Here is an 18,415-nt window from a genome sequence, read left to right on the forward strand (position 1 = left end):
GCACTTAAGTATCAAATGGAAAAAAATAGCGTATCAGATGCAGTTCCTCTACATGGCACTGACTGGACTAAAGACTATTTAAGCTTCTACCACTTTCCTCTTGTAGCTGTTCAACTCAGTTGCAGGTATTTTGTTGGAACATCTTTTAAGAGTGAAGAATCTTCCAGGGTGGAGGTTCAGTCACTGACTCATCAATTCAGAAATATATGGCCTTAAAAATGAAGGATGAGAATTCAAAGTTTTGAAGCATTAATATCTTAAGCTTTTCATGTTAGGTAAGTCCTTTTTAAGAAATGACAATGATCTAAGTAAGGGAAAGTGAGGATCAGCTTGCACACGGAGATAGAACATGCTATATGACTTGCACAGCTAGGGCAGATGATACCTGAATTGGGAAGGAAAAAGGCTTATTCAACTGAATTCCTTTCTAAAAGTAGCTCACTTTTACAAGTTGATCTTAGAGGCGTTTGTACTATTTAGCATGAAAAACTTCTAGATCACAGCCAAAACTTTTTTCAGTATTGGTGTTGTAAAACAAACTTGGTTTGAAGCAAAAAGAGATATTTATATGTTCATTGCTGAGCCTACAATGTCTCCTCACAATTTTGAGTTGGACATGATTATAAAATTATCAGGAATTAAAAGGAGTGAGGGCAGTGACATGGGGGTATGTATGCCTATTCGAATGTTTTTGGTTGTTCCTGTATTAGAAGAGTGGAAGTTACTGAAGTTGAATGTTATTTTGCAGATACAGTTTATTTCCAAAAGTAGAGAGAGAAGGCAGGCTTAAAAGTGTATGTAAAACTCCATTGCTTACTGTGCACAATGTCTTTACATTTTACATTTACATTTTACTAAAGAGGAAAAAAAGCTGTTGCTTCACTGTCCAGTGAAGGTATTTAAAATCTTCCTCGTGCTCTAAGCCTGTGACTTTGTTATAAGGTAAACTTTTCAGAGACATTTCTACCACCACCATAAAGTTCTCTAGCAGGGATACTTTTTTTAAGACCACTCTCTTAAACTGTTCTTTTTTTTTTTTGGTACACAAATAGAAGTCCTTCACTCCTATTAGAATAAGTCATAAAATAAAAGGGATCATGACTTTTGATGCATTGTCTGAATTGTGCAATGTTTTTGGTGTTTGTAACATTATCCTAGGCCTTTTAGTAGGTACCTTCTCAGAGCTAGTTTTGGTACCAAAAGTGTGTTGTAGCCCATGGAAAAGACGTAATGTTAGATCATTCTTTATAATTCAGTTCCAAGTCGAAGAACTAATCTGTGGCTTTTAAATTACTGTTGCTGTACTTGAATTTAAAAATGAGTATTAGATTGTTTTTCTGTCAGTGGCAGCTGATTAAAGCAGAGAATGCAACTAAAATAATTTGATTTTCCAAAAATGTATTTTCCATACTGAAAATAGAAGAAAGATACTTCTAGTAGTGTGACTGCGGCATTTCTAAATTTGTAGCACTGAAATCTGTGTCTAGGCATGTCTATTTTTTTTGAAAGCCATTTCCAAGCTGAAGTCCCAACAAAGCAAAGGGTCATTCAGCTAGCTCAACACGTTCACCACTGCATATTCTTGTTCGGATGATAGAGGCAGCATGCCTGCTCCTAAGTGTGAAGTTAAAGAACTCTGCACAATAGATTAAACTGATCATGCAAGAATAAAAACTGAGAAGTTAGTTCCCAGTCCACTTGTCTGATAAGACACTACTATTGTTTCAGAAGAACTTCTATTGTCATACTGTGTGTTTCTCAAAAAGGCCCTTTTCACTGTTACATGCACCAATATTCTAATTGTTCATCAGCTATACACTAAGGAACTGTGTCCTCCCTTCTAGTTACAAAATTTCCTGTTTAGAGCTTGAGTAATTTTTTCTGTTCATTAGAATTGCTGCAGTTACAGTAGGTGCTGTGATTGATTAATCTACTTTTAAATGGAAACCATCTGCTTAGCTAGTCATAAAGGCTCCGGATTCCTAGGACTTTTGAAATAGATTGATATTTTTATTCACCTGGAGATGCTTTAGTATAGTGGACTTGTGTCTAAAAACTTAAAATGTATGCTGAGCTAGATAATTAGTCAATGGGGTAAGGCATTGTGTACATTCAGAAGTAGGGGCATAGCATCAATATTTGTTGGTTTTTATTTGTTGTAGCCTTTTATGTAAGAGTGCTGGAAAGTACTGCAGCCAACAATTTCTAGGAAGTTATGAGTAGTTCTTGTTCAAACTTAACTGTGTGGAAACACAGCAACTGAACTGTAGCCTACTATACTGATCTTGTAAGGCTTTTAACACTGTAAATTCTCTGGCTTGAATGAGTCAAACTACAGTATTGAGACACTGGCAGAGGAGTTGGTTAAGCAGAAAGTGTCAGTGTCCTGCAGCTCCTGGGCTTGGAGATCAGTTGTAGAATACAGATGTGGAGGTGATAGCAAGTGGTGATGGCTAGTCAAATGAAGAGTCTGTTTTATTCACTTCACCAAAGATTATCTCATAAAAATGACTAGATGCTTCTTTTAAGCAACCTCACAAACTTTAGGAATAAGCGGCTAGTATGGGTATGTCAATCAAAATACAAATATACCTTATTTGTTTAACAACTATAATCATATATGCTTGGGGATTTTTTTTTTACTGTTGCAACTGGTCTCTTGCCTTTTTTTTTAATGCCTAAAAAGTTGTTTGAGAGTAGGTGGTAAATTGAGAAGGAAGAGAGTTTCTAAATTTTGGTCAGTCAGGTTGCACCAAGCAGGCCTGTATAAATACTACAGCACCTCTATTATCTTTACAAAGCATTTGTGAAATTGGGCATACATGGTTATCTGTTGCAAGTCATGAAGACAACTGGTCTGCAGAAATTTAAGAGTCATGGGACTTTACTTACCTGCATTGTAGAGAGTGAGGAACAACTAGTCAAACTATTTCAGTGACATAGAGCTCTCAAACAGCTGAGGTGAAATTTGGTCTGGATGATAGATCAGTCAAGTTCAAAAGATTAGGTTCAAAATGTGCTATCATTGGTTTTCATCAGGAGAGGAGAAAACTAGGCCTGTCCTAGTCTAAACAGTCCTCATGAGCTAACTCTAGCTTATTGGAAGCTTTCATCTGCTCCTACTGCTTGTATTGCAGTAATGCTATTTATTCTGTTAGGATACTGAGCTGGCGCAGAAGTTATTCTGCGGGATTTAGTCATTTAATTCTTGGCAGAATTATAAATTGTCCGGAATTAATTGCTGTGACAATACTGAAATCAGAGAAGCTAGACTTCCAGTTCCATCAAATGTGTTGCATTGTTTTATGTTTTTAATCCTTGCAGTCTCAACTTCTCTAGCTTGCTTTTTAACAAGAACAATAAAATCCATCTGTAGGCAAACCATCTCTCTTCTGAAGTGAGTAAATCTGAAGCTGAAGTCTTCCTCATAGAGTCATAGAATAGTTTGGGTTGGAAGGGACCTTCAAAGGTCATCTAGTCCAACCCCCCTGCAAGAAGCAGGGACATCTCCAACCAGATCAGGTTGCTCAGAGCCTCATCCAACCTGGCCTTGAATGTTTTCAGGGATGGGGCATCCACCACCTCTCTGGGCAACCAGTGCCAGTGTTCCACCACCCTCAGTGTACAAATTATTTTTCTTATATCCAGTCTGAATCTACCCTCCTCTATTTTAAAACCATTACCCCTCATCCTATCACACCAGATCCTACTGAAGAGTTTCTCCATCTTTCCTATAAGCCCCTTTTAGGTACTGGAAGACCACTATCAGGTCTCCCCAGAGCCTCTTCTTCTCCAGGCTGAACAGCCTGAGCTCTCTCAGCCTGTCCTTGTAGGAGAGGTGTTCCAGCCCTCTGATCATCTTTGTGGCCCTCCTCTGGACTCTCTCCAACAGGTCCATCCTTCTTATATTGGGGGCTCCAGAGCTGGACGGAGTACTCCAGGTGGGGTCTCACCACAGCAGAGTAGAGGGGCAGAATCACCTCCCTTGACCTGTTGGTCATGCTCCTTTTTATGCAGCCCAGGGTGTGGTTGGCCTTCTGGGCTGCAAGCGCACATTGTCGGCTCATGTTGAGCTTCTCATCCACCATCACTCCCAAGTCCTTATCCTCAGGCCTGCTCTTGATCCATTCTCCACCCAGCCTGCATTTGTGCTTGGGATTGCCTCGACCCACGTGCAGGACCTTACACTTGGCCTGGTTGAACTTCATGAGGTTGGCATGGGCCCACCTCTCCAGCCGTCAAGGCATCCCTTTCCTCCAGCATTTTGATGGCACCACACAGCTTGGTGTCGTCAGCAAACTTGCTGAGGGTGCACTCTATTCCACTGTCCGTGTTGCTGATGAAGATGTTCAACAGGGCTGGTCCCAGTACTGACCCCTGAGGAATGTCACTTGTCACTGGTGTCCACTTGGATATTGAGGCATTGACCACAACTCTTCGAGCACGGTCATCCAGCCAATTCCTTATCCACTGAGTGGTCCGTCCATCGAATCCCTGTCTCTCTAGTTTAGAGACAAGGATGTTGTGCGGGATAGTGTCAATATACAATATTCACAATAGATATTTGAGTGGACTATGGTGAGAATTATAAAATAGTTATAGGTGTACCCTATACTAAATCTGAAAGATTGTTTCTAGAACAGACAATAAGATTAAGATGAAGGATTAGAGATGGAAAAGGTGGTGAAATGGTTAAACATGTAGATTTTTACGGTTAGGTAAGTAACTAATAGCAGGTAGTGAAATTTAGAAGGTCACGGGGTAAAGCAATTTAAATACCATATATGCCATTGCCTGGAGGCTTCTCTGAGACTATGGGGAAGGAGGTAGGATCATTGGCTTGTTTTCCACTGGAATAATATGGTCTGTCTAAATTCCTGGAATTAATGGTTTGTGGCAGCCTGGGACTGGCTCAAACTAGAATGGTAACAATTTAGCAAAAAGAATATATAGAGACTTTAATTACTTTGTGTGATTTGACTTTGCTACTGATTCTATTAGCATCTGAACTGCAGTGTTAGAACATTTTGTTTGAGAAGATTAATCAGTTATGGTAGAATTCCTTTCAAGCTCTGCAGTTATAGCACCTTTGAAAAGGTGAAAAGCAAGAATTGTCTAGGCTGGAACAGGTAGATTCTGTGCTTGTTAAAGGCTGAAATATTTAATGTTCTTTGCAGGTCATGCAGTGTACCCCGGAAAAGTGTAGCTTTAATTAGGTGTGCAAAATGTTATATTTTTATTCCAGTGAAGTACATTTGCTTTGACTGCAGAGTGTCTATTTAGTTTGAGTGCAACTGTAACAACAACAAAAAAATATAAGCAGTGGCAAGCAAAATACCAGCATGCTTTATTAATGATATTAGTAAGCACTGTTAAAAAGGAGATGATAATCAACAGTTGGTTGTTTTTTTTTTTTTGGGGGGGGGGAAGGCCAATCAACATAGCAGGATCTTGAATGATCCCTATTCCCGTGACCCCTCTAAAGTTTCACGGCACCTGGTGGAGAGCATTTCTAAAATGCCCAGTAAAGGTTCAAAAAGTGTTGCTTTTGCAATATTGATGTCATATGGTATAATACCACCATTGGGATAATTGTGGTATACTTGAGGAACTAAGTGTGCTGGTTTGGGGTGGAAAGTGATCTTGATAATTTGAATTTTATCACAGTTTATCATCACTAGTTGGTCAAAATTCATTTGCTTACTTCACTTAAAACAGTGTATGTGATCTTTCTTAACATTGCTCCTTATGTCTCTCCAAAAAAACCCCAAAAGCCTTGAAGCTGTGGGCAACTCACTTTATTAGTAAACCAGTTTTACAGTGACTATTTGAAATTAGATACTGGGGGGGTACAACTTCAGGTTTAGGTTTGGAGTCTAGCAAGAGATATTAGAAAATATAACTCTGTGGCTTATTTGTGTGCATGTGGCATAAAACAAGCAGGAATGTGGCTTTCTAACTTTGTCTAGCTGTTTGAAAATCACCTTCCAAACCCTATTCCCTCACGTAAAGCACCTGGTAAAAGGAAAGCAGATGATGTTGCCAGTTATGGAAGAATGCGATCATTAGGAAGGAGGGAGGTGGAATATATGATATTATACTAGTGCTGACTTGTGTTTTGTTAGGATTAAATTGTAGTCAGCTGTATGTATATTTCTGTAGCTCCAGGGAAAGAAGAGGAGAAACAGCAGCTGCTTTCATCCCCCTATACAAAACTAGTGCCTGAAACCTTGGGTCAGAACAACACACTGACCAACCTGTTCCCCTCTGTTCAAAAGTGTACTTCTGCAACAGCAGGAGTGAACTGGGTGGTGATCCTACATGCAACCTTCAACCACTGCAGAAAACATGAGCGGAGAAAAAATGTGTGGAGAATAGGCAGAGCAGCCAAGCAGGAGGCGGGGACAAGGAGGAAGTAAAGGATCCCTGCGCTGTCTCTTCTTCCTCCTCCTCCTTCCAGCTAGCTGGGCAGGCAGGAAAGGACACGCTTGCTTCTTGCTTGTATTAATTCTTTCTGTTCAACAGTTGAGTGGCAAAAGCAGATATTGAGCTTAAATCTTTGCAACCTCATGTACTGCACTTGGAAAAGTGCAAGAAGTGTCAAACAGAAAACAATGCTCCCTTCTAACTTTTATGTCTGCTTTCCTTCCGCTGTGCGTTAAGTCCACAGCCTGGTGGATTCCCATCGGAAACTAGCACCCAACTAACTCTTTGGTGGTGCATCTCTTTTTTTTCCTGATGGATTTTACAAAAAGAGAGATCTGTCCCATATTTGTAATTGTTAATTCCCACTGCTGCTGCTGCTCTCACAAGGACTGCAGTAAAGAGGTAGGTAAGAATTTCAGCTCTATAGAATAAGTGTATAGCCATGGGAAAGGATTTTGGGGGTTAATCAAAATTCTTGATAAATCTGCTGAACTGCTTTATGTTAGCGTAGATTGGGTCTTCAGTTTTTAAACTTGATTGTACTTTTAAATCTGATTTTAAAAATGTAGATTAAAATCCTGAACAATAAGGCTGGAACACTTACTGCTTCTGCCATTTTCTGTCTATGTGGTTATTCCAAATCTGTGTGGTTTTTTTTTTTAAATTTAGGATTGGTGGATGTATTTAACAGTTGCTCTGTCTTCATCTTGGTTTGGTGTGGAGGTTACACAGCACTGATTGTACCTTCTCTTATGAAGCAAATTATATTTTTAGTATCTCTTACATTAGAACAAGATGCTAAACCATTGACCTAATAATCTTGTGATCTAGCTAATGCAAAATACTACGTGTTTCTAAGCAAAAATTGTGAAGAGACATCCTGTATAGCATATACTTCAGTGTTTAAACTATCCCAAAAATCGAGTGTTTTTAAGAATACCTGACTTACCTATAGTAGAATAAATAACCATATAAATGTGGATATTGAATTTTGGAACACATTTTTTTCACCTGATTAAAATCTGATGAAGTCCCAAACTTTACCACATGTAAGAAGTGAACTACGAAATCTCTTCTTATGCTTAACATGAAGGCTGTAAGATAAGTACTTAATTTTATACCAGTTGTGCTTTGTGCTGCGTACATACATATGCATGTTTTAGAGGCGCTCTCTAGAACGTGAGCATTCAGTGGATTTTATTATAAGTTGGCACTTCTTTCAAAAGAAGCACTTCTGCCCTTCTTAGCTATCGCACTATCACTTTCCTTCTGTAAGCCTGAGAGCTGGTGCAGCAGTGTAGGGAACCAGATTGGGGAGCTTCATCTCACTGGTAACTGCTGCAGGCTACTTTGGCTGGCTTTGTTTCAAGTCTGATAACGCAGTGATATGGTTCATTATGCAGCTGTATAAATGCATGTGCCGGCAAAAGGGAGGAAATGACACGAGTGTGGGAATGGGAGATGGAGATTGGGAGACTGCTTTCAGCAGCAGTGCCAGTTCGTGCTATTTTAGATAGTAGCTTGAGAAAACATGGATGACTTTCATATGTGCCTGTTATACCCATCTACACTTTTTTTTTTCTCTGCGAGAACTCTTCTTTCTTTAGCAAACTCAGAAAAAAATGCTAGTGGGATTTGGATGTTTAGTTCTCGTTAAACTGTCACTGGGGAATGGGACGAGTAGATTAAAAGATTTGAGTTGTCCTAGAATTCTTCTAAGGAGTTTGAGGACCAGCAGAGGCATATAAGAACGTGACTATCTTGCAGTGAATATGGTGAAAACCAGGAAATACTGAATGAGTATGTACTTGAGTGCCTTTGGGTTCAGAAACTAATGAACATATGCTTGGCTGCACAGCTTATGCGCTCTTAAGGACACATCAAGGTTATGTGCATTGCAGGGCCTGGCCTCCCTCTGGTTTCTCTGTGATGGCAGATTAAGGTGTATAGGCAGCTCTGGGTAGAGAAAGGTTCACTGACTGATTTTTATCATTCATAGTGTCCGCTGTCTTGTTATGTAAAATGATTTGACACTTCTACTGCTGGAGGAGGAAAAAAAAATATTTTAAAAAGCTGATAGTACTTAAATGACCTGACCTTCAGTGTAAGGGGTGCTTGGCCACCACTGTAGATTAGGCTTAGGCGAGCCTTCTCATGGACAAGTGGAACAAACTGAGGAATAGGTAGCTGCTTGAACACAAAATCCTCTGTTGGTTTTAGGCCCTCATGTGGGGTTCTCCCTAATATTCTGAGGAGCACTTAGGAATATAGAAGCTATGCTGGAGGAGTCTGATGGGGGCATCTCTTAACTGAACTCTTGGTTTGGAATTCACAAAATGGGGTATTGTAAAATGGTCCTCATGGAAGGACCTGGAGATTTTGGTCAGGTATTTAATTTCTGTCTGGATGGAGAAACGCAGCATAGCAGACTGAATCACTGATTTCAAAATCCATTCTTAGCTTTACCTTTTCAGGCTTTTTGGAAGAACAGAGCATGTGGCAAAGCAGTTAACAAGAAAACTCATGTTCTGGCTTCGTTATGTTAATATTTTGCTGTACCAGTTGTCTCACTTAGCTTTTAGTTTTTCTGAAATGAGAACCTCACACACAGATCTGACATCTTCCTTCTGCTGCCACAGTGTAAACGAACATCTGTCCAGGCTGCTGTTATGTCTGGGGCTTTTGAGCTATTTAAGAGACTTAGATGTGTTAAACTTTGGCAAATTTAGATGCAAATCTATACTGTAAGCATTTGAATAGTTATTGCATGGGTAATCTATGTATGTGTGTATAGGAAAGCATATAATTATGTATAGAAATATCTATTTCTACATATATGAACCTGAACTCCTAGGATCATTTTAAGCTTGATCATAACTAAAGATGGGTGTGTCTGAGTAGTCTGCTATACGAGCAGAGACACATGCAAACAGGTACTTGATGCCAGTAGTAAACACTAAAACTAGTTTTATAAATCTCTACAGAGCGTAAGGCTCTGCAATGTCCTGCTAGGAAGCTGAAGATTTATGATGTGACCTGGTTACAGTATTAAACTTACCTGTCCAAACTTCGGTCTAGTGTCTTATTGGCTAAGGCATTGATCTCAAAAGTCTTAATATTCAGTGAAGCTTTTAAAAGCATTAAGTTAATGTTCAGAGACAGACTGCGTTTCAGGGCTTATTCTAATCACAATATACTCTTCAGCTGAGTGAATTTTAACTGCTAGAATTTCATTAGAGTGAATTTTAGAGCACAGAAATAGATAAGCAAAATGCAGTTGTTCCAGGAAATTTTTGTCAAGTGAAAAACTGTCTTTCTATAGTTTTTTTTTTCCTTTAAAAATTCCAGATAAGACACCTTCATAACACATAGTGACAAATAGCACTGTTAGCCACTGAAAGGCTGGACTCTTGTGCTGCTCCCATTCTTGTATTTGCATCTATTAGTTGATGTTGACTGTGCCCTCTCTGGGAAGAGTGTGGTAGAGAATATTTCAGGTAGTGAACATATGAGTCAATATACTGCCATGTCTGGCCAAGGTGGGGAAAAAGTATGTAAATGTAGATGGACATTATTATCATATCAAGTCTCCAGTTCAGTTAAATCAAGGTCTGTAGTTGCGAAGGCTCTGGTTCAGGGGCTCAAACCTTTCCGTTTCAAGATTTGTTTCCCACTGACCATAGAGGAAGGGGGACAGGGTCATGTCTTGACGTCCCTATTTGGTGGGAAGCAGTATTTTGTAGGACATTGGGAGAAGTACTTTCTGGTAAGGACACAAATTATGATGCTTGTACTACCACTTGATTTATTTCTGTACTTCAGACTCTATGGTGTTCACTTTTTGTTTGGTTGTGATTTACCAGTGGACAGAGTCAGATCTACCAGAATTTGAACAGGATGTCTTCATCCTCTCTCATTCTGCTGTCTTAAATACAGAGTTTGAAGCTAAAGGCTGAATTAAGTAAAATTGAGTGCCAGATTTTGCTGTTGTGGACAGTTGCCCCTGAAATAGAGCTTCTGGCCGTGATTAAGCGATGAAGTTTGGCTCTCTGCCTGCAGTGTTTTGCAGAATTCCCAGATGGTCATATCTCATGGCCTCTTTGCTTTACTGATTTGAGTAGCTGATCATACTCAAACATTGGGCAAGTTCTTTAATGATCCAGTCATATAATTCTGGGCTAAGGTTTCTTCCTTTAAAGTCAATCTATGCCAAAATTATTTCATATAATGGCATGTTGGAAACGTTGTGGGAAGCAGCAGAATCCTTTTGAAGACTGTTAAATTAATCGTGTATTTGCGCATTAGTGTTACAAAGGAAACATTTCCTTTCATTCTCAGTCCAGTTGGTGTACTTGCCTCTAACCAGCATAACTTTCATGGTAGCTAAACAATTCTCTGTCTTAACTGAGAATTTAACTGCCAAAGCCTTCTGTTACGGAAGTGTAGCTGAGAAACAGGGGAAAAAAACATTTGCAAAAGTTACTAACAAATAGATAAACAGTAAGATTTGGATCAGATTTCTCTATAATTTGCATTAGTGGGGAATTCAAGCCAGTTATCTACTGAGTAAAAATAGTTGATCTGTAAACACAATCAAAACTTAAATCAAGTGGGCCTTCCATTTTCTCTGTTACTTGTATGTTCCAGGGTGTCAAGCCAGCCAGCTTTGATAAAGTAGCAATCCCTGAAGTGAAGGAGATTATTGAGGGATGCATTCGACAAAACAAAGGTGAAAGGTAAGTACTTGCTTTTGAAATAGAGTTGTTACTTGTTGTCTGAATCTTGTCTGTGATGATACCAGATCCAGTTAGTTCCTGGCATCTTCTGTGTTCTGATGAAAACTGGGAAGCTAGCATTACTTCTGCAGCTTCTGTTCTTTGGTAGATTCTTAATTGGTGATTATTTTAGAGAATTAAGTGTCAAGGAAAGTGCAAATGCTATAGTAACCTTATCTGTGTCAGTTTATTCAGAAATTCTATTGCTTTTATTAAATCTTTGACCTAGTCAGCAAAATAGTGAAGGACAGTCCTTCCAGGTTCACAGGTATTTGGATTGTTTGGTTTGTTATTCTGTAATTCTTTGTTTTTCCTATGCTTTGATGTTTGTTTGGCATCTTATGGATGATTATTTTGAGGGTTCTTTTTATTTTTTTAAATTCTTGCTGCTCGTTTTCATCCACTTTCTGTAAGATGACTTCTGCTTGAACTAGTTAATTTAACCCATTGAAGGAAATCTATAGCTGCTCCAATGGCTTATTTTTTTGAGTTTTTGTTTTCTGCTTTTATGTAGTTGTTGCTTACTAATGTCTGATTTAAGAGTGCTTCAGCCTTTAACCATCCTCTAGCCTCTTGCTATTCTGCTCAGAGCTAGTTTTGTCAGTTAATGGTTGTTTATTCATTTCCTATTAACTCTTGAAGTTTTACATCTGATAGTGTTGCTGTGTATTTTAAATTTCTGTTCTTTTTCCTAGTTTTAACAATTTTATATTTTTCCCATTTTAAGATAATTTTGTGGCTGTGCATCACTTATTTATTGCCATTTAGTTTAGGTGGTTAACTTTTAGACTACTACTGTTAATGCTGTGCATATAAATGAACATAGTTGTTTGTTTGGATTTTTTTGTACTGTCAGGACAAAGCTTCTAATTGTGCCAAACAGAATGCAAGTTGAAGTGGCTCAAAATAGTATAAAATATGAAAGAAATCATGCGGTGCTTATCTAGTACTGCATTTACTAGATTAAGCTTTTGATAAGATCTTGAAATAGGCTGAAATACATATTTGGATTACTGTACTGATTTGGGGACTGAGAGTTGTGTGTTGGATCTTAATGTTCAGTAAAACCAAACTGTTTATTCAAGGTTTCTTATTATTTTAGTTAATATATATCCTGTTCAGTTGGCTTAAATCTCTTGGTACTTCTACTGACCAATGGTTTGTGGTTTTTGGTACATCTGTAGCAGTATTGCATTTTGTTTCTCCGTCGTGCTTTTAAACAGAAACTTAAATGATAGGCTGTCAAATAATTCATGGGAGAAGTGTGGAATGTAGAAAATAAATTTGGGAGACCATCAAGTAAGGATATTCCTTAATATTTTATGAAAGCCTTGTAACTGTGTGTGCTTTCTGCATTCTTTCCCAATATGCTAGATATGCTATTAAGGACCTTTTGAATCACGCTTTCTTCCAAGAAGAGACAGGAGTACGAGTAGAACTGGCAGAGGAAGATGATGGAGAAAAAATTGCCATTAAACTCTGGCTGCGAATTGAAGACATCAAAAAACTCAAGGGCAAATATAAAGATAATGAGGCAATTGAGTTTTCCTTTGACTTGGAGAGAGATGTCCCAGAGGATGTAGCACAGGAAATGGTAAGTGTTGGTGGTTGTACAAAGCATCAGAATTACTGGCGTTCTCTGACAGTGAAGTGTAGTCTGTCAGGCTCTGCCATTGCTGTTCTTACTGTCTAATTAAAACAGCTTGAGAAGTTTCAGAATGAGACGTTAGTGTCAGAGAGTGGTAGCTGATACTGTAGCACTACAATAGTGGCTGTCTATGACAGTCTGAATTCTGTGAATATATCCTCCTTCAGGTGGAATCTGGCTATGTCTGTGAAGGGGATCACAAGACAATGGCGAAAGCTATCAAGGACAGGGTATCTTTGATTAAGCGAAAGCGAGAGCAGCGTCAGTTGGTGCGAGAAGAACAGGAGAAGAAGCTTCAGGAAGAAGGTAGTCAGAAGCAGCAGCTGGAGCAACAGCAACCATCGAGTGCTTCCCATGCAGGGTCAAAGCATCCCCTATCTGTCACTGGTACTACTCCTGTCCCCACTACTTCAGCATCGGTTTCTACACAAGTGGAGCCTGAAGAACCAGAAGCTGATCAACACCAACAACTGCAGTTCCAGCAACCCAGTATATCTATTCTTTGTAAGTGTGTCAGTTGGTTTATTTAGGAACTCTTGCAGTTACACAGTTCCCCCCTCTTAGCCTTAAACTTCTGGTGGATATAGCAGTAAATGTCTTAAGATGTTGCTGTCTGCCATTGCTGTCTGCTGAAGAACATTAGACTACTAGAAAGGACAGCAAAATAAGATGCATTCCTGTGCTTTAGCTGAGCCAAGTCTTTGCACAATTCGCAGTCCAGTGTCTTAGCAGAAAAAAAAAAATAAATTTTACTTTGTTTCAGGTTGATACGCTAAATGAACTGAGGTATCTGAAGCATGAACATGTGTCATAGTTTTTGCTGCCCTCCTATAGGGACAGTATATTCTGGCCCTGCAGAAGGCTGTATAGTCTTGCCCCAGTGCAGTTAGAGCCATCAGAAACGCTTATTTGAATCTCTGTTAACTTATGATTAAGGTGGAAATGAGACTAATGTACAAGCAGTTCAGCTCATAATTTGCTTTCTGAAAAAAGCATTTGTTTTGCATACTATACATGAAAAGATGAACTGACAGTCCTAACTTTCCCCTTCTGCCATCTCAACATTTTAATCAGTATTTGAATAATGATGGTAGATGAGAAATTCCGTATTACAATGGTGGTTAGAAGCAAATTACTGTCTGTTCTTTAGGTAACAGGGATTTTAAGTTCTCTACTATGCCTACATCAGGTGCATCTGCCAGCCAGAACAGCAGACCTGTTTTATACATCTGTGTATGATTAAATAAAATTTTAAACCTCTGAAAGATCACTCATAACAATGTGAAATTTACATTTCTATTTCTAATCTAGCCTTTTATAGGAAGCTTAGTTTACTATTAAGTATCTTCCCAAAGAACTCTTGAAATTACTGATTTTTGCAGAGGTTAGGGTAAGGTGTATTGCTAAGGAATTACTGTATTGAGGAAGAAAAAAATTTAACCGGCTTAATTATTCCACGAGGTAAAATGCTGATAAGGTCCATGTGACATGGCACAAACATCAATCTAATATTTGATTGATTATAGTATCTTTAAAGTTGTGAATTCAGACTGCAGTTCTTGAAATAAGATTTTTATCTTTAACTTTTGCAGCTGATGGGACAGTTGACAGCGGCCAGGGCTCATCTGTTTATACTGAATCATGTGTGAGCAGTCAACAGACTGTGTCGTATGGTTCCCAGCATGACCAGTCAGTCTCAACAGCTGCAGTCCCAGGATATGCAGCTTCAGTTGGCCAAGTGCAGCCACAACAGCATGGAGGATATCAGCCACCTGCAGCGGTAAGCCGAACTTCCAGTATTGCAAACGCATGGGATTATTTTATTTTGGATTTCTCTTGAAAAGTGAGAGGGAAGTCTGCCAGGCACTCTTATGTATACGTTTTGTTTTGCATGTGATACAGATTCTGCATGGGAGTGTAGTAAGGAGCTGTTTTTGCAAGGTAACTGAGTCTGGGAGCAGGAGGAAGTGCAAAGGCGTATTTGTCTTTAAAGCTTTTGTTTAATCTTGAGTACACTTAAGCAGAATGATGGGTTAAGTTTTTTTAATGGATAAAAGTAACATTCTCAGAACAAGACTGTTTCATGAAAGTTAAGTATTTAATCACATGTGGGAAGGTGGTATGTTTATGATGGGGATCAAGCCATTGGTTTGATTTGAAGAAGGGATTAGAATAATTTGAGCTACTGTAAAAGTATGAAACTGCTGTGCGTGTTCTGTGAGGCTTTGATTACAGATTCTGCAGGTAAGACTTTTTAAACTGTTATAGAATGCTGCATGTGAGAACTCCAGACTGAAAAGACCCCACATCCTTGTTCCCAGTTTTATTTCTAGCTTGTGTTGATTTGCTCATCAGTTGCCATGCGAACTCCTTTCCCCTGGAAAGTCTGCACTGGGCACAAATACTTTTCCTACTATGTTTGTTTGTGTTGCCTTTTTATTTTGGTATGTTTTTTTCCTTGGTATGTTTTTAGATCTGAGTATAAGGGTATGCAGAAATCTATTCTAACTCTAGAGTAGAACTTCTGCTACTGTTGTATTGTCTTCAGTGGTTCCCTTGTTGCTTGTGGTTTTTTTTTTTTTTTACACAAATAAAAATCTAAGCCTGAGGCAGACACATTATGGTATAATATAGTAATACCATAAGGGAGAAGATGTGACATTTAAGACTGAGTCTTTTCACTTTTTTTTGGTACCTGTGGTTGTAGGCATTACTACAGAATCATCATAGCTTTCTGGAAAATATGCTGATTTCACTCACAAGCAAAGCATCTCCATCTTTTTGAAAGGCACTTAGGCTGAAGTGTGTGGTATTGCTAGTCCTTGATCAAATGAATTTTTAATCCCTTTAAATAAGCTTTTGTTCTGGGTAAGCCATATTTTGGTGTGTGGGCATATATAGGACCAGAAGCCATTTCACTGTCTTGGAATGCCTAGCTTCCAGGTTGAAAGACCATAATCTTTTGAGAGGGGATGGGAGAACATGCACATGACGGAGATATAGTCAAGCTGCTTAGTTCACTGCTAAAATGTGCTCATGTTCTTCGATGATGACAGTGGTACCAGAGGTTCACAGAGCAGGGTAGAACACCACAGGAACTGCTAACAGTTTGTTGGGAAGACAGGATGACAAGTCAAAATGATACAACTGGAGAAATGGCCTTAGAAAGAAATAGAATGCCGTTCAATCAGGACAAGAACAAGGTCGTGCTTAAACAGGAAGAATCAGCTACACAAGTACAGGATGAGCAACAACTGACTAGGCAGCAATTCTGGAAAACAACAAAAAATGTTGTCAAGAATTACATTAGACCATGAGCTGGACATGGTCAAAAACATCATGCTGTTGTGAAATAAGCCAAACATCATATTATATGAAGTAGTTCTGCTCTTGGCTGTTGGTAAGTCTTTCACGGACACCCTGCTTGAGTGAATTTGAGGGTAAATTGCGAGAAGTCAGAGGAGAGCGACAAAAACCCCACCAGAAATACAGAAAACATGGTTTATGTGGGAAGATTGAAATAGTTAAGCTGAGCCTATGAAAGATGAGCTTAAGACGACAAAGCTCTAAAGGCTGCTGTAAAATAGGAGGAGGCTAATCGGACCACAACATTGTCAGAATAAGAAATAATAAGCCTAAATTGCAGCATAGAATTACTGGTTTGGGAAAGGCTTTTTTTTCTAACCGACAAGGACAGTTAAGTATTGCAGTCTCCATTGCTGGAGATGTTTCTGACCAGTTTAGGTAAATTAGTGTCAGGAATTACATACATAACTAGTCCTGCCTTGGAACAGGTGAAGATTATGGGTCAAGTATTTACTTAATCCTGACAGTTCAGATATGCATGTCCCAAATATTTGAGCAGTCTAGCAAGACTTCTTACATCAGGAATATTTAAAGTTAGATATCCACTGGATATCCTGAGGTTTTTTTTCCCTGGAGGTCTGTATTTGATTTCATTTATGTTAAGAAATTGTTGATTACATCTGTAAGAAGAATATACCATTAGAGAAGTAAAACTTGCAGTTCAAGACTGCCTCTTTGAAACATCTTTCCACTTGCTTAAAAATAAACCACAACAAAGCACACCACACCAAAAAAGTAATAACAAAAAAAAGAACAACCTTCCCCCAAACCTAATTCTGATTCTTCCAATTTGGTTGAATTTTAACCTTATGGCCTTTTGGATTGTGGCAAGATTACAAAATCCTGATGCTTTTATTGGCCTGGCGTCTGGAAAAATGCTTGTCCAAGACTAATTTTACTGAATTTTCCACACATTAAACCAACTTTTTTCCACATCTCATGTTGTAGAATGTGTAATGTTTAAATTTTTATAGTAATGTTTAGTAAACAAAGAGCCAGCTGCATACAATTAGTCCACTTAATTCAGGCAGGGAGGTGCCCAAGCAGAGAGACTGGTAAGGTGTTAGGTATAAACACACATCACTACGCTAAGAAGGAATGTTTGAAAGCTCATCAGTTTCTGTTTAGGTTTTTTATTTGTCAGACTACCAGATGCTGTGAGTACACACAGTATGGGCCACATGAATGGCCTCAGAGAAAATACTCTCTCCTGTCTGTTCTGCCTTCCACGTGCTCCTTGTAAGGGTACTAGTGAACTTTCCACACTGCTCAGTAACCTAAGGCAAACTTGGGTCCTCAGAGGTGTACGTAGCCTGTTCCCAGTGTGTGTTGGCATTCATTCAGCATTTCTCATTTCTTCTTGCACACATAGTAGTTAGTATTGGACCTCTCGTTGTGTGTCTGCATTTCTTTTCTACCTCATTATAGTTTTTGTTGGTTTTGGTTTTCATTTTTTTTTTTGAAGTGTTCAATTCTTAACTTTTGTTTTCCTCCTTTAGCCTCAACGTGGTCGTAGCATGTCAGTTTGTGTTCCCCACCTTCCTGCTCTTCCCTCTATGTCCTGCATCCCTCTCAGTGCTCCTTGCACCCCACCACCAGCGCTGTCTGCACCTCTTTCTCCTTTCTACCTTCGGACTGTCCCTGAAGAAACCTTTGCAGAAAAGCTTTCTAAAGCCCTGGAAAGTGTCCTGCCCATGCACTCTGCCTCTCCACACAAGCATCGACGCTCCAGCCTGCCCTCCCTCTGTGTCAGTCCTGTATGTGTTACCATTTGCCTCCTGGCACAGTAAGATAAGTTATCATTAAATACATCCTGGGCTTTGGGCATTTTTAAAATGAGAAAATGAAGGGGCAATTCCTTATACTGTGCTGCTGGAAAGTTGATCTTTTTTGGGAAGCAGTACACGTAAGTATTATCAAAGAGTGGCTGACCATTAACTTCTTGTATTTTAGAGTAGTGTAAATGTGAATTGCCCAGTTGTACCACGGAAGGTAAAGGGAAGACTAGTTCTTATCTCCTTAAGTCAGAAGACCAGCTTTTTATTTTCCAATTTTTAAGTAGGCACTGTACAAAACAATGAGCTTTTAAAGCTTAAAAACAATGAGCTTTTAAAGCTTACTTGCTGTGGCTGGTTATTCTAAAAGCTTTGGCTAGCTATGGTCCTGATACTGGAAATACAGAATATGAATTATTTTGAGG

At 39.0% G+C, this 18,415-nt stretch overlaps 1 protein-coding gene across 12 annotated transcripts in view; it reads left to right on the forward strand.

Moving 5' to 3' along the window:
* WNK1 (WNK lysine deficient protein kinase 1) overlaps positions 1-18,415 on the forward strand; it is a 108,545-nt gene that overhangs the window by 50,113 nt on the left and 40,017 nt on the right. For 9 of the 12 annotated variants that reach the window (XM_086755437.1, XM_086755455.1, XM_086755445.1 and 6 more), the window contains exons 5-9: positions 11,074-11,162; positions 12,576-12,795; positions 13,017-13,353; positions 14,442-14,629; positions 17,715-17,972. In XM_086755437.1, the coding sequence (XP_086611563.1) occupies positions 11,074-11,162; positions 12,576-12,795; positions 13,017-13,353; positions 14,442-14,629; positions 17,715-17,972 (1,092 nt within the window). The remainder of the gene's footprint in view (positions 1-11,073; positions 11,163-12,575; positions 12,796-13,016; positions 13,354-14,441; positions 14,630-17,714; positions 17,973-18,415) is intronic. The other 3 variants (XM_086755524.1, XM_086755514.1, XM_086755506.1) reach the window with 1 other exon arrangement.

This window comes from Chlamydotis macqueenii, chromosome 1, assembly GCF_036417535.1.
Source record: "Chlamydotis macqueenii isolate bChlMac1 chromosome 1, bChlMac1.mat, whole genome shotgun sequence".
NCBI classification, from domain to species: domain Eukaryota; kingdom Metazoa; phylum Chordata; class Aves; order Otidiformes; family Otididae; genus Chlamydotis; species Chlamydotis macqueenii.